This window comes from Mytilus trossulus, chromosome 2, assembly GCF_036588685.1.
Source record: "Mytilus trossulus isolate FHL-02 chromosome 2, PNRI_Mtr1.1.1.hap1, whole genome shotgun sequence".
Classification (NCBI taxonomy): domain Eukaryota; kingdom Metazoa; phylum Mollusca; class Bivalvia; order Mytilida; family Mytilidae; genus Mytilus; species Mytilus trossulus.
This window is the reverse complement of record NC_086374.1, coordinates 21,605,656-21,620,700: the sequence shown is the minus strand read 5'-3', so window position 1 is coordinate 21,620,700 and position 15,045 is coordinate 21,605,656. Positions and strand designations below refer to the sequence as shown.

The window sequence follows — 15,045 nt, the reverse complement described above, 5'->3', positions numbered from 1 at the left end:
GATGCTTAAGTGTGAAAACTCGCTTTGGTGCGCAAGGAACACAGTATATATAGTACCAGAAAATCTGGAAGGATTGCATGCATGATTAATTTGTGCAGAACAGTATAGATTATAGTCGGTTATGGACTGTTCGTCAATGATTGAATGCATAGTGTATATAATTTAGTATAGTAAATTAAAATATGGCACAATCAAAACACATACTTTTATTTTTCATCTTTAAATAATACTATTATAAACAAAGAAAATATAATAATGTTACAAAATAATTAGATACCATTGTTTGCTATTGAGTATTTATATTCCATTTAAATTAGTTTGAAGTTAAGTGAAATAAGGGATACGCCTTTCATTAGGAAAATGTGTATTATCATAATTAACTAGGTCCAAAAATGCCCGTTTAAAAAAGATTTTAACATGCCAAGTTTACTTTGCATTAAATATATATTTAAATTCTCGAAAGACAATGTTCAGATCCGTGCCAAAGTTGCTTTTCATAAATTGTTTGTTAAAAAAAACCCAACCCGGGTGATATATATAGACGAAACCGTGTGATTGTGTAGTAACAACATTGACGAAACCGGTGTATTTTAATTTGACATGACCCTTTTCTTTCTTTCCATACAAAGAGTTAAAATTATTGAGATGCACATAATAACTAAATTTGTAATCTCCGTGTCAATATCTATCTTCTCGTACCTTTCTTTCCGTATAATGTGAACAATTTAACGAGAAATTAAACAATTTCGAGGCAAGGTTCACTCAATTCGTCTTTTTGAAAAAAAGTAAAATCACAAAAATACTGAACTCAGAGGAAAATCAATTTGGAAAGTCCATAATCACATGGCAAAATCAAAAAACAAAACGCATCAAAAACGAATGGACAAGAACTGTCATATTCCTGACTTGGTACAGGCATTTTCAAATGTAGAAAATGGTGAATTAAACCTGGTTCTATAGCGCTAACCCTCTCACTTTAATAACAGTCTAATCAAATTCCGCTACATTTACATGATGCGTTAAATAAACAGTCACAATTAATAAAATAGTCAAAATATGGGTAAATCAGTCATCATCGTATAACAATTTTAAAAGGAACAATTTAACAGGACACAAATACATTTACTATCTACGAACACATGGATGGTTTGAGCGTCTGACGTCAGAAAAATTATATACGTCACATAAATTTGTCGTTCAATGTGCATACAAACAATTTTAAAATTTACATAGGCAATGTACGCATACATGGTTAAAAAATCAAAAGTATGTAAGCATAAATTACAGATATAGACCGAGATTCAAACTAGTCCAAAAGTTATACATAGAATTTATGAGAATCCAAAACTTTTAACATGCATTTTGACTTATTTCTCCGTTAATATAGAACGGTTGTAGAAAATATTGCATCTCACAATAGAAAATAGTTGTATATGTATATATATTCTTCGATATCATAAAAAAAATAAAAAAATAAGGAAAAACCTACCTTTCTTTTGTCTATTGGTGTTCCGTCATTGTGCCGGATGTTAGATACCATCGAGTCCGAGCAAATTGTGCCGGTGTGGTTTAGACACAGTGATATTTGGAATAGTCTGTCATGGAACTGTTCTAAGGTAGACCTGTCAGAATACTCGATCGTTTAACTGTCCTTAAGTGTTCTAATGAAGAACTGTTAGAATAATCTGTCATTACTAGAACTGGTCAAGCGTTCTATGGTAGAACTGTCAGAATCAGCTCTAACCTCCCCTTAGAACTATCAGAATAATCTGTCATGTATTTTTTTCTAATATGTTCTAAATAACAACAGTCAGGTAATCCAGAATGGAACAGTCGTGCATGTTCTATGCTACATTTCAACCAAAGATGAAGAACTGGATCTTCCATCACTGTATTGGATACCTAAACTAAATAAGTGTCTTTACAAACAATGGTATATTACTGGGTCTTCAAAGTGCTCCACGAAACCTCTTTCTTAATTATCAACATCTATTTTATCTGCAATCAAAGAAGGGTTTCAACGTTATTTCGAAACTGCATATTCTAGAGGTGTCGTGAATCAGACGTGGATACTTAAAAAATCCAAAGATCTTTTAGAGTACATACAATCTAACTCTTTTTCATCTTGCAAAAGTATTAACACTATTGACTTTTCTACACTTTACACAAGTATTCTACATTCCAAACTAAAATACAAATTGAAAGAGTTGGTATTGTTTTGTTTCATAAAAAGAAATAGCCAACGTAGATACAAGTTTCTTGTCTAAGGGAGGGATAAATCCCACTTTGAAAAGGATCACTCTGATTAAAAAAAAAAATATATATACAACAGAAATAGTTTAGTCGGTCTGACATCTTGACTTGCATTTAGAAATTGAAAATGAGGGTCGTTTGAAAACAAATCTTTACGATAAAAGAGATAATTTCACCTTTCCAATTATGAACTTTTCATTTCTAAGTAGCAATTCCTATCATGATTTGTTTTGATAGAGTGTTGGTGCTCACAAGGAAGCTATAAGACCAAGAGTTCCAAATGGTGAAGTTAAAATCAATCCTTCGAAAATTTTACGGACGCCATCACGACTTGATTAACCGTTATGGAATAACCGTTTTACTAATGTTTCTTACGTTGTAACTACAATCCCCTTTTTTCATGAATGTGACCTACCGAATTAGACTATTTACCGGATTTGTTATAACATAAGCAACACAATGGGTGCCACATGTGGAGAAGGATCTACTTACCCTTCCAGAGCACCTGATATCACCCCTAGTTTTTGGTGGGGTTCTTGTTGCTTATTCTTATGTTGTGTCACGTGTTTTATTGTTTGTCTGCTTGTCTTCTTTCATTTTTAGCCATGACGTTGTCAGTTTATTTTTGATATATGAGTTTGACTGTCCCTCTGGTATCTTTCGTCCCTGTTTTGTTCAGTCTTTAATTTTCTATATTGTGTTTTGTTGACTTTATTTTGTCATATATCGTTGTCTTGCAATGCATTGTAAGTGCCTTTTCGACTTCCGAATTTGACTATTCTTTTTGCATATGGCCGCCTCTCTTCTAGTAATGGGAATGATTTTACATTTGGTTTTTAGCTTCTCTATATTTCGAGTTGTATCGTTTTAGCACTATTGACATCTAAAGTGAAGCCTTTTACTTTTTGTCACTAGTTAAAAATGTTACCAACTCTCAGTGATTTGTAAAGCTTCAGTATACATGTTTGTTTATAAATTGCATGTATCGACACATGCCTAGAACGGTAGATATATATACACCAAAACTAAAACAAAAGGCGTATGAGAACATTTTACTAATATTTCGAACTTCGAAGTGTACATACTGGATACTATTATAAAAAGTATAATAAAAAATAATTATCGGCAATATATTTTGCATAAACGGTAATTAAGAAAATTATCCCTTATATATATATATATATATATAACCAAAGTAAATAGTTGATTTGGCGTACTAAATTATAATCCTGGTACCTTTGATAACTATTATTTGTTTAAAATCCACCATAAAATTCTGGTAAACTTTCAATATATGTAAACCACTTTCAAATGTTGTATTGTTGCTTTTTTAGGCTTCATAAAAGTGCTGTATCCTTAAAGTAAGTTAGAATACACTATCTCTACAATGCTAACGAAGTACGCCATTGTAAGAACGGCGAAGAAGAAATGCAGATGATAAAGACACTATCAGATTCATGTTTTGTCATAGTTTACCCAAGATATATATTATTAGAAAACTAATGTACTTTTTTAAAATACATTTAAAGAAAATTCTGCGTCAGAATGTATAATATATGCGAGGTATTTTCCACAACAATGAAATAAGTCTCAACTTGCAGTTAGAAGTGTGTTATAAGTAAAATTCGAAATTTCGAATACTTCAAACAAGGAATTGCATCCCCACATCCAATGCCACCTCTTAAAAGGCATAATGCAACACACACACAATAACAGAAACCATCTTTTCCCCCAGAAAAGACCCAAAAGAAACGAAAGTAATACAAAAATTTGCCACTTTCTAAAGTAATGTCTATTTTTATCAATATCCTTTATGTATCGTGGTTCCCATTTATCCATAATACCTCTTTCAATGCTCTAATTCCGATAATTGAAAGATTAATATATAAAATACAGGAATGAATGTGATTAGATAATAATAATAATAATAATAATAATAATAATAATAATAATAATAATAATAATAATAATAATAATAATAAAAAAAAAAAACACTCACCGCACATATGGTTAACATTAATTAGATAAATTACCTTCATTTATTTTGTCGGAATTTTAACCATAATTTTGTTTTTCAGATATATTTATTTGTTGGCCTGATAATATCCACCTTGGAACACTGATCTTTAATGGTGGAATACTGAAAACAAGACCAAATATTACAACTACTTCAGTGTGTTCACCTCGTGATAGCATAGTCGTTTATAAAAACTTTCACAGAAAAACATATGTACTGCTGAGGATGCATGGTGAGGTACAACTTACAGGAAGGTAAGTACACACACTTCTTACAGGAAGGTTTATGCGCACAATTTAAAGTCTGAGATTCTATTTTTTTATTTTGAAGCTTCATTTTTTTACAGAAAATCTTTCGATTGAACACTGTTGACGGAATAAGTAAATACATATACAAAGGGGAAAGGGGTTCAAATAGAAATATTTCCGTCTATTACAAATGAATTATAAATGAGAGAAGGATGTCTATACTATATGTACTGTTGGTGGTTTCAACTGACACACTATGCTTGGTAATTTGTTATTCATAGGTCAATTACAATCTATGATAGATTTCTCTATGAATTTTATTATTCATAAATATAATAACTGTAAGTTCAAAGATGACAGACACATAATGGATTTTTTCTTTATAGGGTATTATCTACGATGGAATCTAGAATAAAACCAGCAAAGGCTTCAGCAATTATACGCACAGGTATACCTCATTACTAACATCTGTTTCCTGTAGAAAAAAGTCTCCTGCTAAACCCACTTTCCAACTAAATAAACAATAAACAAGCAATGTGTTGTTTGTCATGAACATATTGATATTGATACACTTTTCCTCAAATTCCAATTATCAACCAGGGTTAAAAATGAAGACTTGGTAGGTAGCAAGAGGTCACTGAACGATCTTTCATAATGAGAAGAAACCAATACAGTATAATTGGGTATAAAAAACCAGACATGCAAAATGTGAAAGGAAAGAGAAAAGAGGGACGAAAGATACCAAAGGGACAGTCAAACTCATAAATCTAAAACAAACTGACAACGCCATGGCTCAAAATGAAAAAGACAAACAGAAAAAAAATAGTACACATGACACAACATAGAAAACTAAAGAATAAACAACACGAACCCCACCAAAAACTAGGGGTTATCTCATGTGCTCCGGGAGGGTAACACATGTGGTACCCGTCGTGTTGAAACAATACAAACGAGAAAACTAACAGCCTAGTTTATAACAAACGTTTTTTGTAATCAAACCTGAAATAAACTGATTTTAATCTCAAACAAAATACACGCTTTATTGACATTGTTTAACTTTTTGAAAGAAGACTTTTGATAATCATACATATTCTCATTCTAAAATCTTTTTTGAGTGTTTACTAACTAAGGTGACAACTACGGTTTTAAAACACACAATTTATTGAGCTTCCATGTTTTCACACCATAACAGACCGAGAGAATCATTTTGATGATTATATGGATGCCTAAAAAATGATAGAACCGTGCACAGAAGACTTAGTTGATGATATGTACATGTATTGGTTCAATAATGTGATAAACATTTTTTTTTCACCAGTTTCTCGTTTCATATGACTTAAATGTGTTTTTTAACGGTAATTAAATTAATGATTATGTCTTTGTAGACGTTTCATTTTCCAGAACATGATCAGTATATTTAAACATTTATTCGTCTTTCTTAATTGGACAGGAAACCATACGAGGACAACCCGACAGAAACGGCAGTCAATAGAACACCCCAGTTATACAGAAAAATCTTCCATCACAGGTAAGTCGACAGAACAATCCAATTACAAACTCATTTATTTGGTAAAACATCTTAGATGCATCTATACATTATCCGATTGGGCTATCATATTTTCTTAATGAAAATAGACCCAATAGGGGTTTTCGATCGTTTGATGTATAAATACATAGTCACGTCCATTTCAAATGGGTATGTTAATACTATATGGAAAACATCATAGTACCCTTTGGTCAAATGTGTAAAAGATTTCAACGTATTTTAACATATAGTAGATACGTCGTTATAGATACGCTCTTTTATAGATTAGTCTGCCTCATATCTTTGCTTACATCTAGAAATTGACAATAAGGGTCAGTTGAAAACAAAATTAAACGACAAAAGAGATGAGTTCAGCTTCCCAATTGTGGACTTTCCGCTATTTCTATGAAGCAACATTTCCCAGCATTCGGAGTAAATATCTCCCAATTGATACGATATTCCCAGGCTTGTGTTTCCTATCATGATTTCCTTGATAAAGAATCGCTGCTCTCAAAGAAGCTATTAAACCAAGAGTTCCAAATTGTGAAGTTGCAATCATCCCTTCGTAAATTTTACAGACGCCATCACGAGTCGGTTGACCGTTATGGAATAACCGTTTATAGATGATATCGGATATGTTCCTTATGTCTTAACTACAATACCCTTTCCTTTTCACGAACATACGTACGAAATAGATATAGGAAGATGTGGTATTTACCGGATTTGTAATAACACAAGCAATACGCGCGCATACGACGGGTGCAGCATGTGGAGCAGGATCTGCATACTCTTTCGGAGCACATGATGTCACCCCCAGTTTTTGGTAGGGTTCGTGTTGCGTAGTCTGTAGTTTTCTATGTTTTGTCTTCTGTACTGTTATTTGTCTGTTTGTCTTTAATTTTAGTCATGGCGTTGTCAGTTTATTTTAAATCTATGAGTTTGACTATCCCTCTGGTATCTTTCGTCCCTTTTGATGATATTCTGGTGTTAGAACTGCACATTCAAAGCACCTTCAAAGAAATGTATTAACAAAGAAAGGTTCTGTGAAAATAAAATTATTATTTAAACACGAATCGGTTTCATCAAAGAACCTTGGTCAATAAATGTCAAATACTGAATAAGTTAAACATTTCCGTTCATTTTCCTCCTTTTCTTAAAACATCCATTAAAATATGTGTATGGTTCTTGAACCATAGATCCTACCGAAAATAAGAGATGAAACGAGAATACAAAATTTCGAGTGCATACATTTAAGATGAAGAAAAGATGCATGCTAGCGATAACAAGAATATCTACGATACCTGATTTGAATTTAAAACATTCCAGCTTAATGTTATTTGTCTGCTTTAATTTGGACAAACAGCTAAATATCAGAGAACACTTTTAAATTAAAAACGTGATGCATTGCTATAAAATGTCATTTTTTAACGAACATAAGTCTCATAACAATTACAATGATGGTCGTTATTTTATCAAATTACATTTGGATACAGTAGATAGTTTTAATCAGATTTACATTATTATATAGATTGTCTCATGTTGTAACACTGGGAAATTGAAATATACCATAAACAAGTGTTAAAGACTTCAAACCCTCACATTATTTATATTTATACATTGTACCCTAGGGATTCTGTAAAATGTGTATCGAAATTGGTTTGCCTCATTGCAATTCAGTTTTCAGCATGCACAATGAGTAATGTGATTTATATGAACTTGAATTGTGTTAAAACTGCATATGTACTATAAATAATGGAATGATCTGTATTTAATTAACACATGTACAATGAGTATTGGAATGACCTGTATTTAAATAACACATGTACAACGATTAATGGAGTATCCTGTATTTAAATAACACATGTACAATGATTAATGGAGTATCCTGTATTTAAATAACACATGTACATTGATTAATGGAATGACCTGTATTTAAATAACACATGTACAATAATCAATGGAATGACCTGTATTTAAATCACGCATGTACAATGTTAAATGGAATGACCTGTATTTCAATAACACATGTACAATGATTGATGGAATGACCATTATTTAAATCACGCATGTACAATTATTAATGGAATGACCTATTTAAATAACACATGTACAGGGATTAATGGAATGACCTGTATTTAAGTAACACATGTACAATGATAAATGGAATGACCTGTATTTAAATAACACATGTATAATGATTAATGGAATGACCTGTATTTAAATAACACATGTACAACGATTAATGAAATGACCTGTATTTAAATCACTCATGTATCACGATTAATTAAATGATCTGTTTTTAAGTCAAACATGAACAATGATTAAGTGGCACATTCCAGGAAGTGTCCAGATAGACACAATTATGAACAATGGTATATAGAATCATTTTCATAAAAGCTCAGACAACCGCATTACTTATGTAGGTTTACATGATAAATCATTTACCTTTTACTTTATTGTCGATCATAATTGTTTATGCTTCATGATGATAGTCAGATATCTCATCATTGTAAATCCTCACGTGACCTCTTTTGGCGTTTCGGAATTCTTTCCAGTCAATTTGTTTATTAGGTTTTTCAGCGCCAGTGATTCCAATATTTACCTATGTTTTCCTTAGGTCTTACAAGCTAAACTGCTAGTATAAGATTTATGTATTTCTTTAGATATATTTACTTTGTCAACATATGCATGCCTTATTTGAGCACTTGGTGAATATATCATATAGAGTTAGCAAAAGACATAAAAAATGATTAGCAAAACTAGTTGTAAATGCATGAAAAAAAAATCAGTGTAATTTCAAATAACAATTTAGGATAGCAAATAATGATCTTTTGGAAATTTACGTTTTCAAAATGGCAACCATCCAATAAGGTCACTGATACTTTAGTTGTCCTCATTTGATAGTCTTTGTCATTACAATATACGAAAGGTTATCAAAATTTGTGAGGTAATATATTTTTCATATTTTTTTTAATAATGTTTATTAATTTTTTGGAGATGATTTTAAAATAGCCGCCCAGAGCCGCCATTTTGAATTTCGGAATTGAGTCCATAGCTATACATGTTAGTTATGACCTCAACTAACACTCTGCAAAGTATGATGCTTTTACCACAGTCTGAACAATTGTTTCACAAATCGACTGGACTATAATAGTATTAAAGCATATTAACATTACCTTACCCATAAAAAACTGCTATACTGGTTATAACATTTAATCTATTCCGTACACTGTAAATGATGCACCAATATTTATTATTCAACAACATTCATCCATTATCACACAAAAAACTTCGCATTTTTGCAAAGTGGGTTCGAATTTGATTGTATGTTACAATGTCCCGTCTCAAATTTGACAGCAGTCATACCCTTAAACATTTCTCAAGTGTAAACACATACATTTCAGATGGATTAGAATGTGGAAAGACCAGAAGCTGCTTCAGGTATAGTACAAACTTTACATGATACGAGTAAGTCTATACGTCGCGTGCTTAGCGGAGAAGCAGCTAATATCAAAGTTTTTGGTTTGGACCGGGTCTTAAATTGGATCAAAAACCTCCCGTACTCGATGGTAGCACTAGCAGTAGACCACTTAAGCCATATCATCCTAATTGAAAGTTAGTCTTTTATTTCACACAAGTGTGGACACAGATCAGTGTTTAAATATGTTTGGATGTTTGACAGTATTTTCTGACATTAGATGTTGTCTGGTTTTCCCATAGGGTTCTATGTCAGACTGTGTCTTGCACAGTGACAACCAACCTGTATCAAACACTAAAATCAAGCAATGTCGTTTATTTAATATGTAGTTTTAATTTTAAAGACTGTCATGATGAAGACACTGATTGCATGGTAACCAAATGATTCTGATAAAATACGTTCCAACACTCGATTTTTAAAACCAAATCAAAATAAGGAGAGAACATAAGGTGCATTTCTGCATGATATGAGTTAGTATGCGAGATGGTATATATCTGAAAACCTGCATGTACTATGAGGGTTGAGATCTCACAAACATGTTAACCCCGCCGCATTTTTGCGCCTGTCCCAAATCAGGAGCCTCTGGCCTTTGTTAGTCTTGTATTATTTTAATTTTAGTTTCTTGTGTACAATTTTGAAATTAGTATGGCGTTCAGTATCACTGAACTAGTATAAATTTGTTTAGGGGCCAGCTGAAGGACGCCTCCGGGTGCAGGAATTTCTCGCTACATTGAAGACCTGCTGGTAACCTTCTGCTGTTGTTTTTTTATTTGGTCGGGTTGTTGTCTCTTTGACACATTCCCCATTTCCATTTTCAATTTTATACTATATGTATGGTTCTATTTTAGCCCTTTGTGGTAGTCATCTCTAACTTTAGTTTGTCCACAAAAACTGTGAATTAGTTAAGAATCCTCACAGTATCATTTAGCAAAAACAAATCTTTTAAATGTCGAAATTATTTCATAGAAGCATATAATGTTATAAAGGGACATACCTAAATAAATATAAAAGTGACGCTACCAAAATTCGTACTTGATCTGAGTTTTATGGTAATAAGCATTGTGTCATTACATTTGGTTGAAACGAACTTAAGTTAGGGAACGGAAACATAAAAAAATAATGAAAAATTCGTCCTTCTTTTACCAATTTCAGACATGGAATGAAGAATTGTCAGCACTTTGGGTGCGACTATTTTCTTAGCTACTGGATGGATAAACAAAAGGCAGTTGTAGATTTCGAGCTAAGTGGAAAATCAGATGGTTGGTTGGCAGTTGGATTCTCGTCAGACAGAAAAATGGTGAGCAGATTTACAATAAGTATTCGCGTACCGTTGATTGTCATCATATGTAAGTAGGTTTATTTAATTAAGATATTAATAGTAGTACTATCAAAAAGAAAAGGCATTATTTATGTAGAAAATGTTGGAATAAACTTGGTTTTATAGCTATCTAACCTCTTACTTGTATGACAGTCGCATAACATTCCATTATATTGACAACGATGTATGACGACACCAATCAGACATAAATGGTAAAAATGTCAAAAATAGAGGTACAATCAACATTGTGTTTTAATCGTTATCACTATAAATACAAACAAATATGTCAGCAAAGAAAACACAGAAAGGTGTAGATAAAGCACGTTACCTAAAAAGAAAGACAGAATATTTTTTTTACCATAGGGAGCCACGTCAAATGTATATTACCAAAAATATACTACACGGTAAAGTAATAGTTATATACAAAGACAAATAAAGACAAATAAAGACAAATAAAAGAACACTATAACACGGCTTCCTCCGCCTCATTTTAGATTTTTTTTAAATTCTTAGAATTTAACATTCATGTCATCAAAATCCTCAGACACGGGTGACGTTTTAAAAAGAGTAGCAGCTGCAAGCTTTTGAGTTGGGAAATGTTTTTCTCATGCTGGTTAAGTTGTTATATTGCTCCTAAGGTGGAGAAAATTGATAATTCCAAAATGAACATCGTCTCGCATAGATTATGATACTGAAATGACCGCTAATGTCAAATTTAAGGTAAAAGTTAACGTCTAAAAATGAGACAGAGGAAGCCGTGTCTGTTGTTTCTTTAAATTCTAGTTCTAGAGGATATATTATTAAAGAAGCGTTTGGATTGTTACTGGAACTCACATTTTCTTACGAATTATCGCCCTCTTGAAGGCGTACCGTAAAAGCCCCAGCTTTTCGTGATGTACACAACGAACGTGCTTCCTAAAGACGATTGGTAATGATTTTCGTTTACGAACCATAACTATTATTTCAGTTAATTGTTCGTGACGCAAATATGTTTTTTTTAATTTATTTTCAGTTTTGTTTTATTCGACATAAATTTGTGTTCCTACTTTTTAACTGACCCACAAACAATTTTGTAAATTTAAAAGAAAACGTGACCACTGAAAACACACCTATACAAAATACACAACATTCGGTTTGTTATTATTATCAAACAATATAAATATTAAAATTTTAACTCCTTTTTTCATACTTAAACGAATTATAGGGTGGCGATGCTATTTTTGGATGTATCTTCCAACACACAAGAACCTTGCCTATACGAGCAGCTTCATTTGAAGATCCTCATCCACATGTTCGTCCCCAGGAAAAACACAATTTTGCACTGAAACATTCCGAAAGCAAAAATGGATATATATATTGTCGCTTTATTGTTCCTGTTAAGAGGAGAGATAGTGGTGTTGATCTGACGAATGAATGGGTACAATTTTATGCACGTGGAAATGTTTCCGGTAAGTGTTTTAAAAAGTTTCGAACAATGATATAAAATCGACGGAAAGAAACTTAACATAGATACCACGTGCATTTACTCACAAAAGATTCATGAGTGGCGCTCGCATTAAAAAAGTTGAAAAGGCCAAATATTGAAGGAAGATCATTGAGGATAAAAAAAAATAAAGTTTTGACAAATACAGATAAGGTTATATATTCCTGAGGTAGAAAACCCTTATTATTTCAAAAATGCAAACGTTTATAATTATTACCATATCTATGATAATTCTTGTCAGCACAGAAGTGAGGACTACTGCGCTGGTGATACCCTTGTGATGAAGCTCCACCAGCAGTGGCATCGATTTAATATTTATACATAAAATTCATGATAGATACCAGGATTGCAATGTTGTACGTCAGACCCATGCTTTGTCTGCAAAAGACGAATGAATGATGCTCGAATAATTTAAGAACAAGGCAAAATAAAGTATTAAAAAAAATCATAGAGGACACAAAATTCAAAGCCAATCTAAGTTGAACTCGAATATCGCATTATGGATATAAAAAATCATGATAATAGATTAAAAAAGTTATTATGAATATAACAAAAGCTATAGACGACATTGTAAAATTATTTGTATTACAGATATTGCAATCATTTCTAATATATAGTTATATTGAAAAATTTGCCTCTAAAGTCTAATAAGTACACTAATCAATGTTTTTTAGTCACATAATATAATATTTGGTAATATGACAGTTACTCCATACTGATCAATGATTTTTCGTCACACAATATACTATTTGGTAATATGACAGTTACTCCATACTGATCAATGATTTTTCGTCACACAATACACTATTTGTTAATATGACAGTTACTCCATACTGATCAATGATTTTTCGTCACACAATATAATCACTATTATTATGACAGTTGTTCCATATGATTTTTATATGTTGTTTTTTGTAGCCGGTTTAATGGAAAAGCATCACGAAAGACCTCTTATGTCGGAGAGACTAATAAGCATTGTAGAAACTGTAAATGTTATCACTGTTGTGAATGCTGGCTCCATATTATTTCCGCTTCCTTTATTGTATACAGTTGGTATATGGATATAACTGTTTGAGTATTGTCTATGATTGGCTTTTAGTTTGTGCAAGTTTCTAGATGGACAACGTTGTGTATACTATTTCATCGTGATGATAATCTGGAATTAAAAATTTTTCATTCCAGTAAACTGCTGAATGGATAATTTGAGACTGTACAAAACAACCATTTTGCTCAAGAGATTACTATGATTGCTCAAGAAGGGGATTGTTATAGATCTAATTGCAATATTAGGTCACGGAATATCGAAAGAATGACAATCATAATGTATCATTATACTGGGATGTAGAATGTATTTAACACAATTGTTATACATAATATGACTACAGATTTCAATAACGAAAGTGGGGAGACTTTTTCTTTCAATAACAATTGTCTGATTGAAATACTTTAGCCGAAACTAGATTTTCAGTTAACAGATAATAAAATGGTGAAAAAAGACACTGAAAAATGACGTTATATGTTTATTGTATTTTTTTAATAATTATTAAAGATCTTTTAAATTATTAAAATGATTACCTAAGATTACAACTCGATAACACAAGTCGACCAAATAATGACCAAGCACCAACATACACACCCTTTTCCAAAATCCTCACGAGCTAAGACAATAACCAAGCACAAACACATTTACAGTGTTTTAAATCGTCATGAATCTAGACAATAAACAAATAAAAACAGACATTCATACCATAATCTAAATCGTTACAAGTCGATATACGAAAATAAATACCATGTCGCGAGATTAGACAATGAACAACCATCCACACTCTTTCCATGAACTCAATTGACACAGGCTTAGACAAAAACACTAACACATAAACAATGTCCTTTATTGATACGAGTCTACAAATTAAACAAGCCATTATACACAAACCATGTTTTAAATCATCACAATTTTAGACAATAAACAAGCAACCAACAGCCAAACAATGGTTCAAATCTTTACAATTCTTTACAATAAACTATTACAAACACACATTCAATTTAATAAAATGTTACAAGTATAGATACACACCCCATGTTTGACAAAATAAATACTCTTTAAGACATAAACCATGTTGTTAATAGACACGATTCTCGCAGACACATCTAGACCAAACCAAGCATCAATGTTCACATTGGTTCTTGATAGTGCAATGTTTTGCGTTTTGAAATTGTATTTGTTATTTCTCATTGTTATTGTCTAATGCTTAGTCGGTTTCTGTACGTGCTACATTTTAATGTTGTGTCGTTGTTCTCCTCTTATATTTAATGCGTTTCCCTCAGTTTTAGTGTGTTACACCGATTTAGTTTTTTGTCCATAGATTTACGTGTTTTGAACAGCGGTATACTACTGTTAGGTAACGTCCTTTATTAATTATAGATAATTATCAACATTCATACCATGCTCTAAGTAGATAATAGTCATAATGATAAATGACCATCAACACTTATACCATGTTATAAATCGTCGCGGCTCTATTCAATAAACTAGCAACATATTCCACAAACCACACTAACAAACACCTAACCCTTACCATCCTTTACTTCGCAACAATACTAGACGACAAACAAGCACCAAACCCATACCATAGTTTTAATAGCAACAATGCTAGTCAACAAACAAGCACCAACACTCATATCATGGTTTAAATCGCAAAACCTCTCGACAATAACCAGCAACC

The 15,045-nt window shown here is 32.1% G+C and overlaps 1 protein-coding gene across 1 annotated transcript in view; it reads left to right on the top strand.

Moving 5' to 3' along the window:
* Window positions 1–13,827, top strand: part of LOC134705654 (putative ferric-chelate reductase 1) — a 65,312-nt gene extending 51,485 nt beyond the window's left edge. Inside the window, exons 2-8 of the mRNA XM_063564374.1 lie at window positions 4,332–4,524; window positions 4,905–4,966; window positions 5,969–6,046; window positions 9,448–9,484; window positions 10,674–10,818; window positions 12,044–12,287; window positions 13,241–13,827. Coding sequence (XP_063420444.1) covers window positions 4,332–4,524; window positions 4,905–4,966; window positions 5,969–6,046; window positions 9,448–9,484; window positions 10,674–10,818; window positions 12,044–12,287; window positions 13,241–13,389 — 908 coding nt within the window. The 3' untranslated portion in view covers window positions 13,390–13,827. The remainder of the gene's footprint in view (window positions 1–4,331; window positions 4,525–4,904; window positions 4,967–5,968; window positions 6,047–9,447; window positions 9,485–10,673; window positions 10,819–12,043; window positions 12,288–13,240) is intronic.
* Window positions 13,828–15,045: the final 1,218 nt, after the last annotated feature.